The sequence below is a fragment of the Vigna unguiculata genome, chromosome 3 (assembly GCF_037176805.1).
Source record: "Vigna unguiculata cultivar grain cowpea cultivar isolate G323 ecotype 2 chromosome 3, ASM3717680v1, whole genome shotgun sequence".
Taxonomy (NCBI): Eukaryota; Viridiplantae; Streptophyta; class Magnoliopsida; order Fabales; family Fabaceae; genus Vigna; species Vigna unguiculata.
The window spans coordinates 1,467,685-1,483,474 of record NC_140794.1 but is presented as its reverse complement, the minus strand read 5'-3'; the positions used below and the strand labels follow the sequence as shown (position 1 = coordinate 1,483,474).

General features: G+C 25.4%; 2 protein-coding genes across 6 annotated transcripts; one reads left to right on the top strand and one right to left on the bottom strand.

Moving 5' to 3' along the window:
• Positions 1 to 1,909: 1,909 nt before the first annotated feature.
• LOC114179593 (ras-related protein RHN1-like) lies at positions 1,910 to 3,846 on the bottom strand. 5 transcript variants are annotated; one of them, XM_085671643.1, is made up of 7 exons: positions 3,675 to 3,846; positions 3,261 to 3,338; positions 3,017 to 3,148; positions 2,800 to 2,848; positions 2,605 to 2,678; positions 2,428 to 2,521; positions 1,910 to 2,194 (listed from the first exon to the last, which is right to left on the bottom strand). In XM_085671643.1, exons 1-7 carry the CDS (start codon positions 3,714 to 3,716, stop codon positions 2,097 to 2,099), a joined length of 567 nt encoding a protein of 188 aa, XP_085527769.1. In that variant the 5' UTR covers positions 3,717 to 3,846; the 3' UTR covers positions 1,910 to 2,096. The 5 variants fall into 5 exon arrangements, with proteins under 5 accessions (XP_085527769.1, XP_085527768.1, XP_085527771.1 ...); XM_085671642.1 differs by having other exon boundaries at positions 3,017 to 3,181; positions 3,675 to 3,842; XM_085671645.1 differs by having other exon boundaries at positions 3,671 to 3,823.
• An 8,031-nt stretch (positions 3,847 to 11,877) lies between these two features.
• LOC146887413 (uncharacterized) lies at positions 11,878 to 12,509 on the top strand. Its single transcript, XM_085671003.1, has one exon. The coding sequence runs from the start codon at positions 12,139 to 12,141 to the stop codon at positions 12,349 to 12,351; it is 213 nt and encodes a 70-aa protein (XP_085527129.1). The 5' UTR covers positions 11,878 to 12,138; the 3' UTR covers positions 12,352 to 12,509.
• The last annotated feature ends 3,281 nt before the right edge of the window (positions 12,510 to 15,790 follow it).

Genomic DNA, 15,790 nt, shown 5'->3' with positions numbered 1-15,790 from the left:
CCCTGGTTGTTATTCCGATGCATGATATAATAATGTATAGAAGGGTAAACCCACAAATTAGCTGTCACCTGCTGCAGCTACGATCTGCGAGCACAGTCTTTAGCTTTTTGTTCGTTTCGATAAGGACGACAACATTGCTCTGCTGCAATGCAACTCCTTTATGCAAGAAGCTTCAGCTTTCTCCCTGATTTCTATTGAGTAATTAGTTTTCAGTGGTTGAGAGATAATGAAAGATACATGATTTTGTTGGGAAATTGAGAGCATGTGAACTGCAGTAATGGATGCTCACTGAAAAAAAAAATAATGAAAATGATCCATTGTTGGAGAGAGAGTGCGTTGCAATCACTAGTGTCCTTTAAAATGTATTACATTACATCATTTTTAAAGACTATCTAAGTTTTATTCCAACGGTCCAAGTTTTAAAATGTTTTTAAAAGAGATTTTTTTTATATAAAAATTAGGTGTTTAATTTGAATCTTGAGTTAATACTACTACACAAGACTTTTTTTGGTTCGACTAAAAGAGAAAATATAGATAAAATAAGTTTAAATAAAAGTATTTTTTATGTTGGGTAGAACAGGTGACATGTAAATTTTCTAACATGGGTCAAATGTTTATAAATAAAAAAAAAAGTAGTACATAAGAATATTTTAATATAAGAATCTTATAAGAGCTTTTAAGATTTATACTTTTACAATTTCTTTTATTAGCATTTCAATTTTTTACGATTGAAATTCTAGTAAAACTTAATTTCTTACATCTTCATTGATTAGTTTTTAGTTATGAAATGTCTAGTTTACATCATTATAGGAGGATAATAGAGAGAGAATGTCGAATTATATAATAAGTGATAAAATAAATTAAAATAAAAAAGCTTGTTCAACCAGAAGTGTCACTTTAGCGAAAATTTTAAATAACTTGAGATGCAATGACATTCTTTAACAAAAATTATACATAAGAAATAAAGAATATAGAGAAGTTAGACTTTCACAAGCTTCTCTATAGTTGGGGATATTTTTTTTTTAAAATATTTTTTTTTGTATACTTGTATAATTATAAACTGTTTTTCTCAATTTATTTGCAATTTCTAAGATATTCACATCCTTTAACTAGTTAATAATAAAAATCATTTAGGATTTATTTCACAACCACAATTATTATTTTTTACTCTATTTTAAAGAAAAATATAGAAGCAGGAAATGTCTATCTTTTTCACTGATAATCTAAATCTTAAAAAAATAGTGATTTATGCTTGCTAATAATTTTAGGTTAAAACTTTTCTAAAGTCTAAGAAGTCAGGTTTTTGGATTATTTAAAATGCCTTTTCATTTCAACATATTGATCTATTTAAATAAACTTAAATGTTTTTTTTTGTACATAAATAAATAAATATAAACGATGAATAATAATAGTATTATTTTTATTTTGAAATTTTCTACAATATGTCAAAAAAGTATTGTTAACTTAATTTACTTTGCAAAGGTATTGTTGAATTTACTTAAACCATATTTATTGTTTAAAAATAAAATAAGAATACACAGAAAAAAAAGGCAATAATGATTAAGGTTTCATACTGCACAGGCAAAGTAGGATAAATAAAAAAGTCAAAGAGAAAGTATTGGACACAATGATGTCATTACATTTGGATGCAACAGAGACAAGTTCTTTTTTTTTTTTTTGTCAGGTTAAAATTAGACACAGACAAATTAGCATTCAATAAGGTATATAGAACAATGTATTAACTCTGAAAAGTCAAAATAATTGAAAAAACAATGACTTTGAAGGTGACAAAGTAAAGTTTATTAACTCATGATTTCACATGTGAAAAGCCAAATGAAAACCATCTAAAAGTTCTCTCTGATGCTGAATGAAAGCGATCTTTTTTTCTAAGCAATGAACAGAACAGAAGTAAACTAACAAAGAAAGGACAACTTTAGATCTTGCGATGTACAATGAACATGTCTTTGTTCTTCTTGTTTAAGCAATTACGTCGACATCAACAATGGACACAGTATAGTGAACTATATTTGAGTACAATTAGACATAACATTATGAATAACGATACTTCACAGAGGAAAAGAGTTATGAACATGCCATTAAGCACAGCAAAAGTATCTTCTTCTACTTTCTGTAGCTCTGGTATGCAGCTTGATTCCACTTTGACGTGAAGGGTTAGCTTTTACCAATCTCTTAGCTGCAAAATGTTTGTATAATAATTTCTAGGTAAGCAATCTTAACACAAACGTTAATTGGTTAATAATTCATTGAAGATTGTGAACTGAATAATAGCTTCTTTAGCAGAAAAACAGAAGAAGAAGCAGATCATAGAATTCAACAAAATTTGACCCACAATAGGAAAATGCAAGTGCTCTTGGATCATATTTCGTAGGAAACAGTGCTTCTAGGATGAACGTAAATTTATTTTACCTATTTCATAGAAGAGTTCGTTCACATTTTGTGCTGTTTTTGCTGAAGTTTCAAGAAAAGACAAGCCACTTTCTCTGGCATATTCCTCACCCTCCTGCAACCATCAACGCAAAGTACAACAGAACCTCAATAAGCAAATAAGAAAACGAAGAGAATATAAAAATTCACTAGAAATACCTCATTGCTGACTTTTCTGTCACCTTCCAAATCAGCTTTGTTAGCCACCAAAAACATTGTCAAACTTGAATTTGCTGACGTGAATTATCAAATAGGTATCATGCAATGAAGTTGTGAGGAACTTCCACAGAATGATAATTTTCAGAACTAGAAAGAAAGAAAGACAATTTTTTTTACATTTTGACAGTTACCTACCTTGTCTTTGCACTTCTCGAACCCACTTCTTTGCTCGTACAAAAGAATCCTGAGCCCGAATATATGAACGAAACATTATTGTTTAGTCACACATGTTCATTGTAAATGTACTGATACATTCTGCAGTAGATTATATGAACGAAACATACACTGATTCTTTTAAGGATAAATTAATACATTAAACTAATCATAAGTAGTGACAGTGATATTCATTTACCATGCTTGTAATGTCATACACAACAATTGCAGCAGCACCTCGATAGTACATAGGAGCCAAACTGTGGTATCGTTCTTGCCCTGCTGTGTCCCATATATCAAATTTTACTGTGGCTTCATTTAAAGACAAGACCTGAGTGAAAAATGCAGCTCCAATTGTTGATTCCTGCACACGTATATTAATGCTGAAGAATCCACTACAATAACGTGAGGAGGCATAAGAGGACTAAAATAATAATTGTAACCTGGTACTCGGAAAATTGACCTTTGACAAATCTAAGAACCAAACTTGTCTTTCCTGTTCCCATGTCTCCAAGAAGTACCTGGGAAATCACAGAAGCTGATCATACATAACAATTTTGGAATACTTTCTTCTGCTAACTATGCATGCCCTTTTGATCATTGGAAAATGAGGGAGTGCGGTAAATTTTGAAATTTAAACCCCGAGGAGAAAAATTGGAAATTTTGGTCCTTGGAATCACAAAAAATGGTCGAAGTCATCATATGCAAGATGCAACAAACAGAAGCTATTTGCTTCTCCTATGTGTAAGAAATTGTTCTGGTTTAGAAGCTGATATGTGAAACAAGAAACATTTGTAGTTTTTGAATGAAGATGATGATTGATGTAACAAACAAGAAAAAAAGGAAGACATACCTACCAGTTTTGCTTGTAAACTCTTGTTTGCTGTTCTCCTGGCCATAGCTTAGATTATCTATGTGGGAAAAAAAAGAAGAATGATTCTTGGGTTTTGAAGAGGATTTTCAAAGAATGAAAAGAGAAAGCAAGAGAATGGAAATGGAAGGCCTTGAAGAGCGAAAAACAATTATGGTACGTCATGATCACACTGTACAAGACTGGTAGTTATTTGGTTGGACTGGTAAGTCAGCTCATATAAATACAATTTTTTTCTTTTAAATTATCTACCATTTATAATTTTAAATTGGACATTAACATTTTAATTATTAAATTTTGACAACTTTCTCTTTCTCTTATAATATGAGATGTCATCTTCTAAATAATTTTTTAAAATTAAAAATAAAAAACGAAAAACTATTCAAAAAATGACATCTAAGATCGTAAAAGTAAGTTGTGAAATAGTCAAAAAAATTATTTTCCTTTTAAATTTTGCTAAGCTACATGCGTTTGTTTTTAATTTTTATCAAAGTTATATCTAGTTAAACGTTTATGATTTCAAATTAATAGACGAACTTTTTTTCTCAATACTAATTAAGGGGTAATAACAAAATTAATAGACAAAAAAAGGATGTTCGGAAGATACGAAAGTAATTGATCCACGTAATATAGCTTTTTAGACTAGATAGGTGTTTTGATCCAATATTTGTAGTAGTACAAATTATTTATTATCAGATTTGTATTGATAAAATTATTCAATGGAAAATGGAATAAGAAGAATCTAAGGATAATTGTCTGATTCTCCTCTCAACATAATTTATTTCCTATCATCAAAATTTCAACTCTAGATTATTTCAATTTACAAATGCAATTTCTTTAAATGCTTTCATATTAATTTTTTAACACAAAATTTTATTTGAAGATGTTGTATTGCTTTATGACAAATTACTCTACATCATATCAATTATTATAATGTAAGTCTTGTATTAGAATTTTAAATAACTTTTTCTAAATTTTATAATCAAAATTTTTATAATAAAAAGTATTACAAGAATAATTTTTTATATCTTTTTATAAATTCATGTCATACATCTCAACTATATACACTAATATTTCAAAATACAACAATCATTTTGTCTTTACATTCAAACATTTATTAATAAATGAAACAGAAAGATATAAAAAACATGGAGTCAAAAAAAACATGTATAAGAAATCAAACAATTCTAAATATCAGATAGTTGAAATCTATTATGAAAAAAATTAAAAATGTAAAAATGAGTTAATGTGTGTTCGATTGACCCATCGTGAGTTAAATTGTACCAAAATGAATGAGTCTGATCAAACTCATTTTATGATGAATTAATAATCTTATAATTGGACTCAACTCATTATGAATTAGTGAGTTAAATGATTGACTCATTATTTTGTATGAAAATGAAAAAAAAAAATTTACAAACCCTATAAAAGAAAAATAAAGGAGGAATGCAACATTCACATCTTAAAATCCCATAAAACCATGATTGCAAATCCCCTCAATCAGAAAAAGTGAACACATATCATAGTTGCGAATTACTTTCAACAATATTAACTAAACCCGTATCCAATCAATTTACAATATTCAAGTGTCAAGGTAACACCTATGAGTTCAATATAAAGAGATTTTCACGATAAAACAATCACCGATAACATGTTATCTATAAATAATCATCACATGGAAATTTGTAGAAATTTCACATCGATTAAAAATAAGACAATTTTATAATATAAATGAAGTGCAAATTTCACCTTACAAATTAATTTTATAAAATTGAATTAAACTTAAAACTCACTTCTAATATAACGTTCGGTCTCATTTGTGTTTACCTTAATCCACCCAATAGTAAAAAACTTCATGCACTTGTTTATAAAAAATATTGATGTAAAAATATCTCATAAACAAAAAAAAAAAGCTAGCATATCATTATTCATATTTTTCTTATAACTCTTCCGGACCAATTGCGTAGCAACCTGCATAAAAAATTCTGCAGCAATTACTTTCCCCAATTTCCTAGCATAAAAAATTAGAAAAAAATTTCCAACTCTTTTTTGAATTAAATTTCACATTTTAAAATTTATATTATTATTAGATCAATTTTAATAAGAATATCACCATAAAATTTATAAAAAAGTAAATTTAGTGTCAATTTGAGCAGGACGGAGCTTTTTGGGGCAGGAAGGAGCCCTGGCCTCCCCAAAATTTGAATTATATATATATATATATATATATATATATATATATATATATATATATATATATATATATATATATATATATATATATATATATATATATATATATATATATATATATTTATAATATAAAAATATATTTAAAATTTTTAAAATTTTTTAAATTGTAGGTAATATATATTAGAAATTAATAAAAATTAATTTTTTTATTTTTTATTTCTTTTATTTAAACATAATATTTAATGTAAATATAAAATAAAATAGAAAATTAAATATAATAAAAAATAAAAATATTTAGGTTTAATTTTTCTTTTGGTCCCGGTTTTTATTTAAAAATTGACACTAGGATTAAGTTAATTACATAAACAAAGTAAATTATTCATATTAAGAGTCTCAATTTTAATGAAAAGATCATTGATCTGTTTCGAGGAATTTAACGAAATTTATCATAAAAGATCGAATTACATCAATTTTTTCAAAAATCGGGATCAAATTGAGACTAAAAAAATTGGAGGACCAACTTAACATTTTTAAACCAAAACATGAATCAAAATAGTGATTAAACCAAATATTTATTAACATAATTTTTATTTTCCTTTTATTGTCTTTTTAGTTTTACACAGATTATAATAATCTCTCACCCTCATATGTCTTCTTTTTGTTTTTAAAGAAAAAAAGTTACACATAAACTCGTTATATTTCTCATTTATCCTCTTTCTTTCCCGTCTCTTGTCTTACTTGATAATGAAAACATTATTTTTTTTATTTCATGAGCTTTTTGTATATTTTTTTTATGAATATAGAAAAAAAATTGTGTATTATGTATTAATAATAATGAATATATATTTCTTTTAATAATTACATGTCTTAATTTTTTATTAGATTATGATCAATTATTTTTTAGTATTATTTACAAAAATAGTATATTGATAAATAATGAAAGAATAAATTAATCGTTTAAGAGGGATGAAAATGAAATTATTGATTAAAATAAGATAGATTCTACCTCTTCACATATTTTGAAGCATTATACTAATGATAAAAATTGTTCAATTAAAAAAGTCATTTTTTGAAGCATTATACTAATGATTGAATCTAATGATCTCAAAATTATTTTGGCCCTTCCGACGTTTTTGGTCAAGATCTGCCACTGAATTTGAAGAAGGACAATATTGTTTCATTTTTACAAAAAATGGGACTAAATTGAAACTAAAAAACAAATATAAGGACCAAATTGAGTCACTTTGACACGTGGCAAAACTATGAAGTGACACGTGTCAAAAATAAAAAAAATTCAAAAAATATTAAAAAAATTCAAAAAAACCAGAAATTGACACGTGGCGTTGACTTTAACACCATCTAGTCAAAGTTAACTGTAAGGACCAAATTGAGACAACGAAAAACGTGAGGACCAAAATGAAATTTCATGATAAATAGAGGGACCAAAAGAATTTAACCTTATTATTATTATTATTATTATTATTATTATAAAATAACCCATTTTTCATAACAAAAAAATTATCTTGTTCTAACTCCTTTTCGAGTTAAATTTCATACTTTAAAAAATTTATATTTATTTTTGTAAAATAACTCATTTTTCATAAAAAAAAAATATCTTTTCTTCTGACATAAAATCTTGTAAATAATAAATTTAATATTAAAAATCTTTGTTAATCATCCGTAACTATAATATCATCATACAAGATTTTTTTGTTGCACAATCATTAAAAACAGAAACAGTAATTTCTTTTCTTAAACTTTTATAATTGACCTCTCTTTTGAAGTAATTTATAAGGTGTTGTACCTTTGTTTTCATAGCTAGAAACTTTTCCAGAAATGGAGTCACTGTTCTTGTCAGATTTCTACGTTCTTATCCATAATGCGATCTGCTACTGCCCTCAATTGTCTCCTCCTCTATCCCCACCACATCTCACTCAACACATTTTCCTAATTTTTCATTAGGATATCACTAATTCAGATTTTATTAATTTTTATTTTTATTATGTATATATTTATATCTTAATGTATTTTAACTATTACTTAAATCAACAATGGTATACTACCATACTTAAATTATTCCCATTCCTTAAACTAATCAATTCCATTTAAAAGTCACAATTTCCTTTACCCTGAACTATCTAAACTATATAGATTGATTAAAATTTACTTGTTTTTAGGCTAAAATACAAGAGATATAAAGGCTTAAACTATACGGAGGAATATTAGACCCGTATTAAATATAAATAAATGTAAAACATTATACATATTAGAAATAGAATTAATTATAAATTTACAATACATAATGTAACGTATCAATGTTGTAAGATAAAATTAAATTTAAAATTTATTTCTTCATATAATATCTAAGACATGAATTAAATTTTATTCTAACAAAATTTATTTATTTGTTGAATTTATTATTCTATATATTATAAGAGTGTTTATTAATATTTAGACTCATATTTTAACATGAAAATTAATTAAACAAAAGATCATAAATATATAAATGAGTATAAATCTCAAGTCAAATTTAACATATATTTTAATAAATTTTAATAAAAATTGCATTATTATAATATATGCAGATTAAGTTAAAATAATTTGAAAATATCGAATACTATCCCTGCCCCCACATTGTCCTACAAGAAATCAAGTTTGTTGCATTGTTACTTTCATCACCTACTGAAGAAAAAAGAAATTACTTTGCCATGAGACACGAGGGTCCTACTAAAACATTCAAAAGTTATCCACTCTGCAATTTGTTCTTTTAAAATATGTAACAACAAAAATTTTAAAAGATTCCACCACCACCATTTATTAATTACTTTTAAAATTAAAGAGAAATAATAAAAAGTTTTTTTTAGCGTAATTAGTTTTACTACACATGCGTATAAATGAAAAGTCAAAATAACAATTAACATATACAATATCACATGTCATATACTTGAGACATGTTTGTATTGATGAATTGGAATGCAGAAACTGCGTTGAAACATAATGAATAATGAAAGATCAATTATAATTTGTTTTATTTTTCAGACAACGAAGGATATATTTAAGATCGAGATATTTCTTATAGTCTTAAGTTAAAGACTAATTTTTCTTTAATAATCAAGATATTTGTTGGATGATGTGATGTACAACTATTTGACTAACAGTAACTTGTCTTACAAAAGAGTTTTTTTTTTTTTTTATATTAGTGAAATAAAAAAAATTCCATTTAAAAGGTCTATGTATGTAAAAAAAGCATAAATAAAAAGCATAGGAAAGCCTTTCTATAAATAACTAGTTTTTCTTATAGAAGATTAAATATATTTTTATTTTTTCAATTTTTTACTAATGTAAAGTTGTAATTTATTTTTATTTTATATCTTAATATAATTTCAACTTCAAACATTACAAATAAATAAATATAGTCATTTTTTATAATTTAATTGTGTTAAATTTATTTGATATATAAAATATTGTTTTAGGATTGACGTCTGAATTATTTACATCATTTGACACGTTATATATCAGTTTATAACATCATTTGACACATAAAAAAAAGTTGAACATCGTTAAGTAATGATTATATTCATTTATTTTAAAGTTTAGAGATCAAAATATATGAAAATTCGAGAGAGACGAATTTGATTTTCATGTTCAAATTTAAGTACTAAAAACATACTTAACCTTTTTATAAGTGTGGAAGCAAACTCCAATCTCCAATTTCCATAGTTAAATCATTTATTTTACTTTTCCAAAAATAAAGTTAAGAGATTAATTAGAATTTCTAGTAATTAAATAAAGTATAATTAAACATTAAAATTATATTTAATTTAAATATTTAATTTTTAAAATTATTGATTACTACATTTTCTAATAATGAATATTTAATTTTTTTCATTAGATCTTGTTCCTACCGAGCCAAAATATACCTAGAGATACACTAATCTTCTATCTGAACCGAGGAGGTCTAGGAACGCACATGTCTACTTCAGCTATTTTCTTTTATTATTCTGCGTTTTTTAAGTCAAAGTGTCTTCTTCCGGAGTAGTCTTGATAAGAGTGTCTACAAAGCCACTCTAACTTAGTTGTAGAGTAATGGAGGAGTATAGAGTAAAAAATGAGATCGTCGATTTACCTCGTAAATTATGCTATTTATACTACCGGAATGGATCTAACTTCATGGCCTAGGGTTTGTAAGGTTAACTCGTTTTAGAGATCCTTAATTGAAATTTTTTAACCTTAATCCAATCTTTATTCTTTCACTTTCTACTTTGTTGTCAATATGGTCATATAAGAAGGTTATCTTTTATTTCTGACGTTCTTTCTTATATTAGAAATGTGTCAACTGTATTTAGAATCGACTCATTCTCAACTTCCACACATATCATATATCATATAGGGTGTCAAAATAATTTTAACTAACCTGTTTGTTTTATTCTGGTGTTTGATCCCTTAATTTGTTTTATTCTTGTGTTTAATCCTTTAGTTTGTTTTTTACACATGTACCAAAATATCTTTGATCATAACATGTAATACACCTATAGGTCGAAATGTTCTCAGTTTTATATATATAGGTTAAGATGTTCTCGACTCCGTATATATCAAATCAAATTATATATACCGAGTCGAAGCATTCTCGACCGCCGATACTTACAAATTTCTTCTGAAGTTTGAGAAAGAAAATTATAACTTATTTAAGACATTTTGGTTAAGTTATATATATATATATATATATATATATATATATATATATATATATATATATATATATATATATATATATATATATATATATATATATATATATATATATATATAAAATAAAAAATAAAAAGTGTGTAATATCATAGTAAATAACAAATTGCAAGTTTTCAATGCCCTTCACGATCTTTTTCATGCTACCTACCAATTGACCCATACAATGCAAATTCATCATTACACCGTCGATTAACTACATCCCATGCACGTGTATGATGGGTCATTTTCGTTTCTTAAATTATTTTAGAAAATTTGGCATTATTTTATTCCTTTGTTTTTATCATTATCACTATTTCGAAGTCACAATACAATAAGCTAAATAGTGTTAAAAAAATTCCTTTTTTTTTTAAATCACTCCTTCAAGAGGATAAAACTTAACCTTACAGCAGGCAATTAAATTATTTATGATTTATATGCAAATGAGTATTATTTGCACAATGTAAAGGTAAGTTGTGACGATGATTAAATTGTTTTCGTGAGGATTATGTAAATCATTTTAATTTTGACAAAATAATTTTTGTATATATTGGATCGAATATAAATATAGGTAATATTTAATTGAAGGTTTGACATGGAAATGAAGATAAATATGTAATATCTATCTTTTTTTCTCATTTTGGTTTCGAATAATTTATTAAAATAGTTTTAAAATGTTATATTAATTCCTTTTATATTTAATTTCCTAATTTATTTTTTAAAATATTTCATTATTTTTATTTTATATTTATCTAATTATCATTTAATATCTTTTATTATATATTTATATAATTATAATTTTTATTGAATTTTTTTAAAACAAATGACTTCATTAACACAATTTATAACAGTAAAAAGGTAGGTTCAAAAATATATTTATTTTTTAATAAAATGATACAAAATTTTATACATTCATTAAGTACGAAAATGAAAATAAGAATCCATTTTTATTTTAAAATAAAATTAAATAATCAAATTTATACTTATGGGACATTTTACAGATGCATAAGTCATCCTTATAAATGAAAAAGGTTTCTGATGTATGTTAATAAGGGATGGTAAACAAAAGGGTGGCGTGAAACAGGTTAAATCGTGTGAAAGATGTAATGTTACAACTTTAGTTATCTTTGTGTTTAATTATCTGAACAGAAAAGTTATCTACATAAGTCATATATATATATTATAAAAGAAAAATGAACCCCAGAATTTGAAACAAGAAGAATCAAACAAGTGTGAGACCACATGACAGAAAAATAAATGGATAAACATTGAAAGGGCAAATAATTTTTTCTGTTTAAAAGAAGACTTTCACGTGCATCCCAGGTTAAGTTTTTTGTCCTTCTCCTAATTTGTCCACAGAAGAAACAAATAGGAAAAGATGGTATATGTAAAAAGTTTTGTGTATTGATACTAGATTAATATGTACTTAGTATGTTGGAAATTTTCATTGAAAAACCTCAAAAAGTGCTTATAGGTATTGATATAAAAAGGAAAGTTTTGGGTTTTTTGAGCTCAGAGAAGAAGAGTGAGTGATGGATTCCCAGACTCAGGTGCAGAGAAAGCTCACGGTTTCAGTTATAGCGGAAACTGAGAGTGGCGGCGGCAACGGAACGGCGTCGTTGGGCAAAGGGCAGTGCCTGTGTTCTCCGACGACGCACGAAGGCTCCTTCAGGTGTCGTTTGCATCGCTCAGTCACAGCTTCATCATCTCCACCTTCCTGGATGAAACGCTCCAACCCCAAATAGCAACGCTGTCGTTTTATGTCTCTCTCTGTCTCTTCCTGTCTCTGCTGTTATTATGTTTCTCACAGCTTTCACAACATGCCTATGTAAGTGGTTAAGTTACTCATACCAGTAATGTTACAGAGAGAGATTATTATAATAATTAATTAATTAATGCTTCAGTGGATTGTGTACTTGCGATTCTCACTAATCACTCTTTAGCTTCTTCTGTCTCATCGTACTCACAGACCAACCACACAATTCATCTGAAAAATTAAGGATTTTTTTTCTTTCTGTTTTTTCATTTTCTGGGTATGAATTTAAAGGGTGATGAAGTTGTTGATAAAATTAGGGAACAAAACACATGCAGGTTGATTTTTTTGATCCCTAAACTAGATCTGAAATGGTGTAATTAAGTAGTTAGATAATTGTTGTTAATAATATAGGGCAGATTTAGATCTGTAATATTTTAGCCACCCCCAGATTTGATTTGGATAACAAGGGGATCCAAGGTTGCTGCAAATTTTACTTTCTAGCATGATCCATAATTCTGTTCACGTGTTTTCATCTTCTTTTGTTTTCTCTGAGGTAGGAGATTCCTCAGGACTGAAAAGAGAGAGAGATAGAAATAAAAAGAATATGTTTTGTCTTTATTTTTCTTTTTAGATAAGATCTCTGTATTTTCATATGGTTTTATCTTAGTCTATCTTTTTCTCTAAAAAATTCTTTTTTTTTTCAAAAGTTGAGAGATTAAACTATTTTGTTAACTTTTTTTTATCTGGTACAAGAATTTTAAAGTTCTTGTACATGTTTATAGTCATGTTTAAGTGAAAAGATGAAGATTAGAAATACATTTTCTCAATAAAAACAAAACGTAAATATAAAAAATATATACTATGGAAAATAAGGAAAAATATAAGAAAAAAATATATAGAAGTCAAATTTTCATATATATTTGTTATGTTTCTTTGACTATGTATACTTTGTTATACTTGTTTGTGTTTAGTACCTTGTAAATGTTCATTATCATTTTTTTTTTAGTTTAAATGATGAATATTGAAGGTGAATTTTAGTTTTTAGCATTTATAGTACTCTATAATGAGGATTAACTTGTTCAATATATATAATTCTATTAAATATTTTAAGAATGACTATTTTTTTACGATAAATCGTTAACCAAATAGAAAAGACTGATTAAAATATATTTTAATACTTGTTTTTTTTTAATTATAACATTTAATAATAATTCAAATTATTATTTCTAATTTAAAAAATGTAAAACACGGTACGAAAATAGCCCATTTTTTTAACTAGTAATAATATAATAGTTATATAGCCATAATATTTTTCATTTTAGTTTTTTAAAATAATGTTATTAAATATTGATGTAAATATGACATTGTCAGGAATCTATAAAATAATATATATATATATATATATATATATATATATATATATATATATATATATATATATATTTGACCGATTTAAAATCTTCTTAGCACTTCAATTACTTAAATGTATGATTAATTTTTGAAATGATGAGATTTGAGAAAAAAATTAAGAGAAATAAAAGAATTAAATATGATTGTTAAATGCGATGAGGATAAAATTAAAGTTTTTTTTTTTTTTTTAACTTTCTCTTCCTTCTTTCCTATTATTATTTAAACACGTCACAATTTTAATTAATTTTAAAGCTCTTTCTCTTGAAACTCAATCATTGATGGAAGATATTTTGCAATCCAGCAACATAATCTCACCAACCTAACCATTTTGATGTCACTTGTTTGGGAATAGGTATTATTCAAAAAATTGGACATATATTTGCTATCATTCACAGATATTTTGAAATCTTTTTGAAAAATAATTAAATATAATAACTATTTATTTATTTAAATAATTGCAGTTATTATATTTGTTATAGTAAAAAAGTACGGAAATTATTCTAAGATTTAATGTGTTCTAAGTTATTATATTCTCTCGTATGCGGTGTTTTGGTTCTGCAGATAGAAAGTTAGAACGAGCAGAAATGCAATCAAAGTTAGCTATTCGAAATAAAATTTTACAAAAATCAAGATAAATTTTTTAATTCAATTTTCTTTGCTCATATATTAAGATTCAGGAAGAAAGTGTGTTTGTTTTAATCTTTATATTAAAAATCAATTTCACAATTGTTAAATAAATAAATTATTTCATTAAAATCAAATAGAATATAATAAATCTAATAATAATAATAAAATTAATAACAATATTATTAATGAAATAAATAAAAATAAATCAATAAAAAAATAATTATAATGATAATAATTTTTCATTTTTATCATATTTTAATTTATTATATTTATATGATCAATCACTAATTTTTATAAATTTTTTTCTCAAATTCTTAATCCAAACAACTTCAATCTCATTTATTTTTTTCTTAAATCCATTCATTCTCACACACCCTCAAGTCTATTCGTACATCCAAACACAACTTTAAAGTCAAAATCTAAGATTTAATGTGTTATACTTTTTTTGTTCTTTTTATTTAACATAATATTTAGAAATTATTTTCATGTAACTTTTTATTGTCTAAATTTATTACATTTATTTGTATAAATATTTTTTAATATTATTATTAATAATAATTTAAATATTTTAATTACAACATCATAATATACTCATTAAATATTTATTAATACTATTTATGTGATATAGATTGAAAGATAGAATAAAACTTAAATGTCTTTCTAGTCTAGGATTTGTTTTTATTTTTTTATTTAGCGTATGTCACACTATGTACTATCCTTAACCACCCACGCCCCATAATCAATAACATCGTATACACACTCCACAAACACTATATTGAGTCGTCACCAATTTAGAATTTAGAATTTAGAACTTAGAATTTAGAAAAAAAAAAATTAACTAAAAGAACTAGGTATAATATTTTTGAAATTTAGTGAATTATCCGTAATACTAAAGAATTAATCATAATAAGTTAAGTGAGATACCGTATAATCATTTTGTTAGGCATAATAATAGGATAATAATATTTTGATGTATTTTTTAACTCATTTTTAACATACTAATCTAATTATTTTTTAATTATTTATTTTAATTTTATTAGTAGTATGATGATCTAAGAGTGATTAGAATAATAAATTAAAAATGAGTCAAAGTGAATTAAAATATCATTAAGGATAATGTAATATTTTGCGTCAATTCAGGATAAAACTAAGACATCTAACCGTTGAATGCTATGGAAACACTATCTAAGCCACAAAACCAAAAATAAAATCACAATTTGCATAGATGTCTCTTCCTTACAATAACAGCGTTAAGAATTCTACAAAACTTTAGCTGTGCATGTCCAATACACTGACAAGTCAACGAAACTGGAACTTCAGTTTCTAACCATGATGTCTCCAAATGCATGATTTCGTCAACAAATAAAATTATATGAAAACTGAACCAGAAC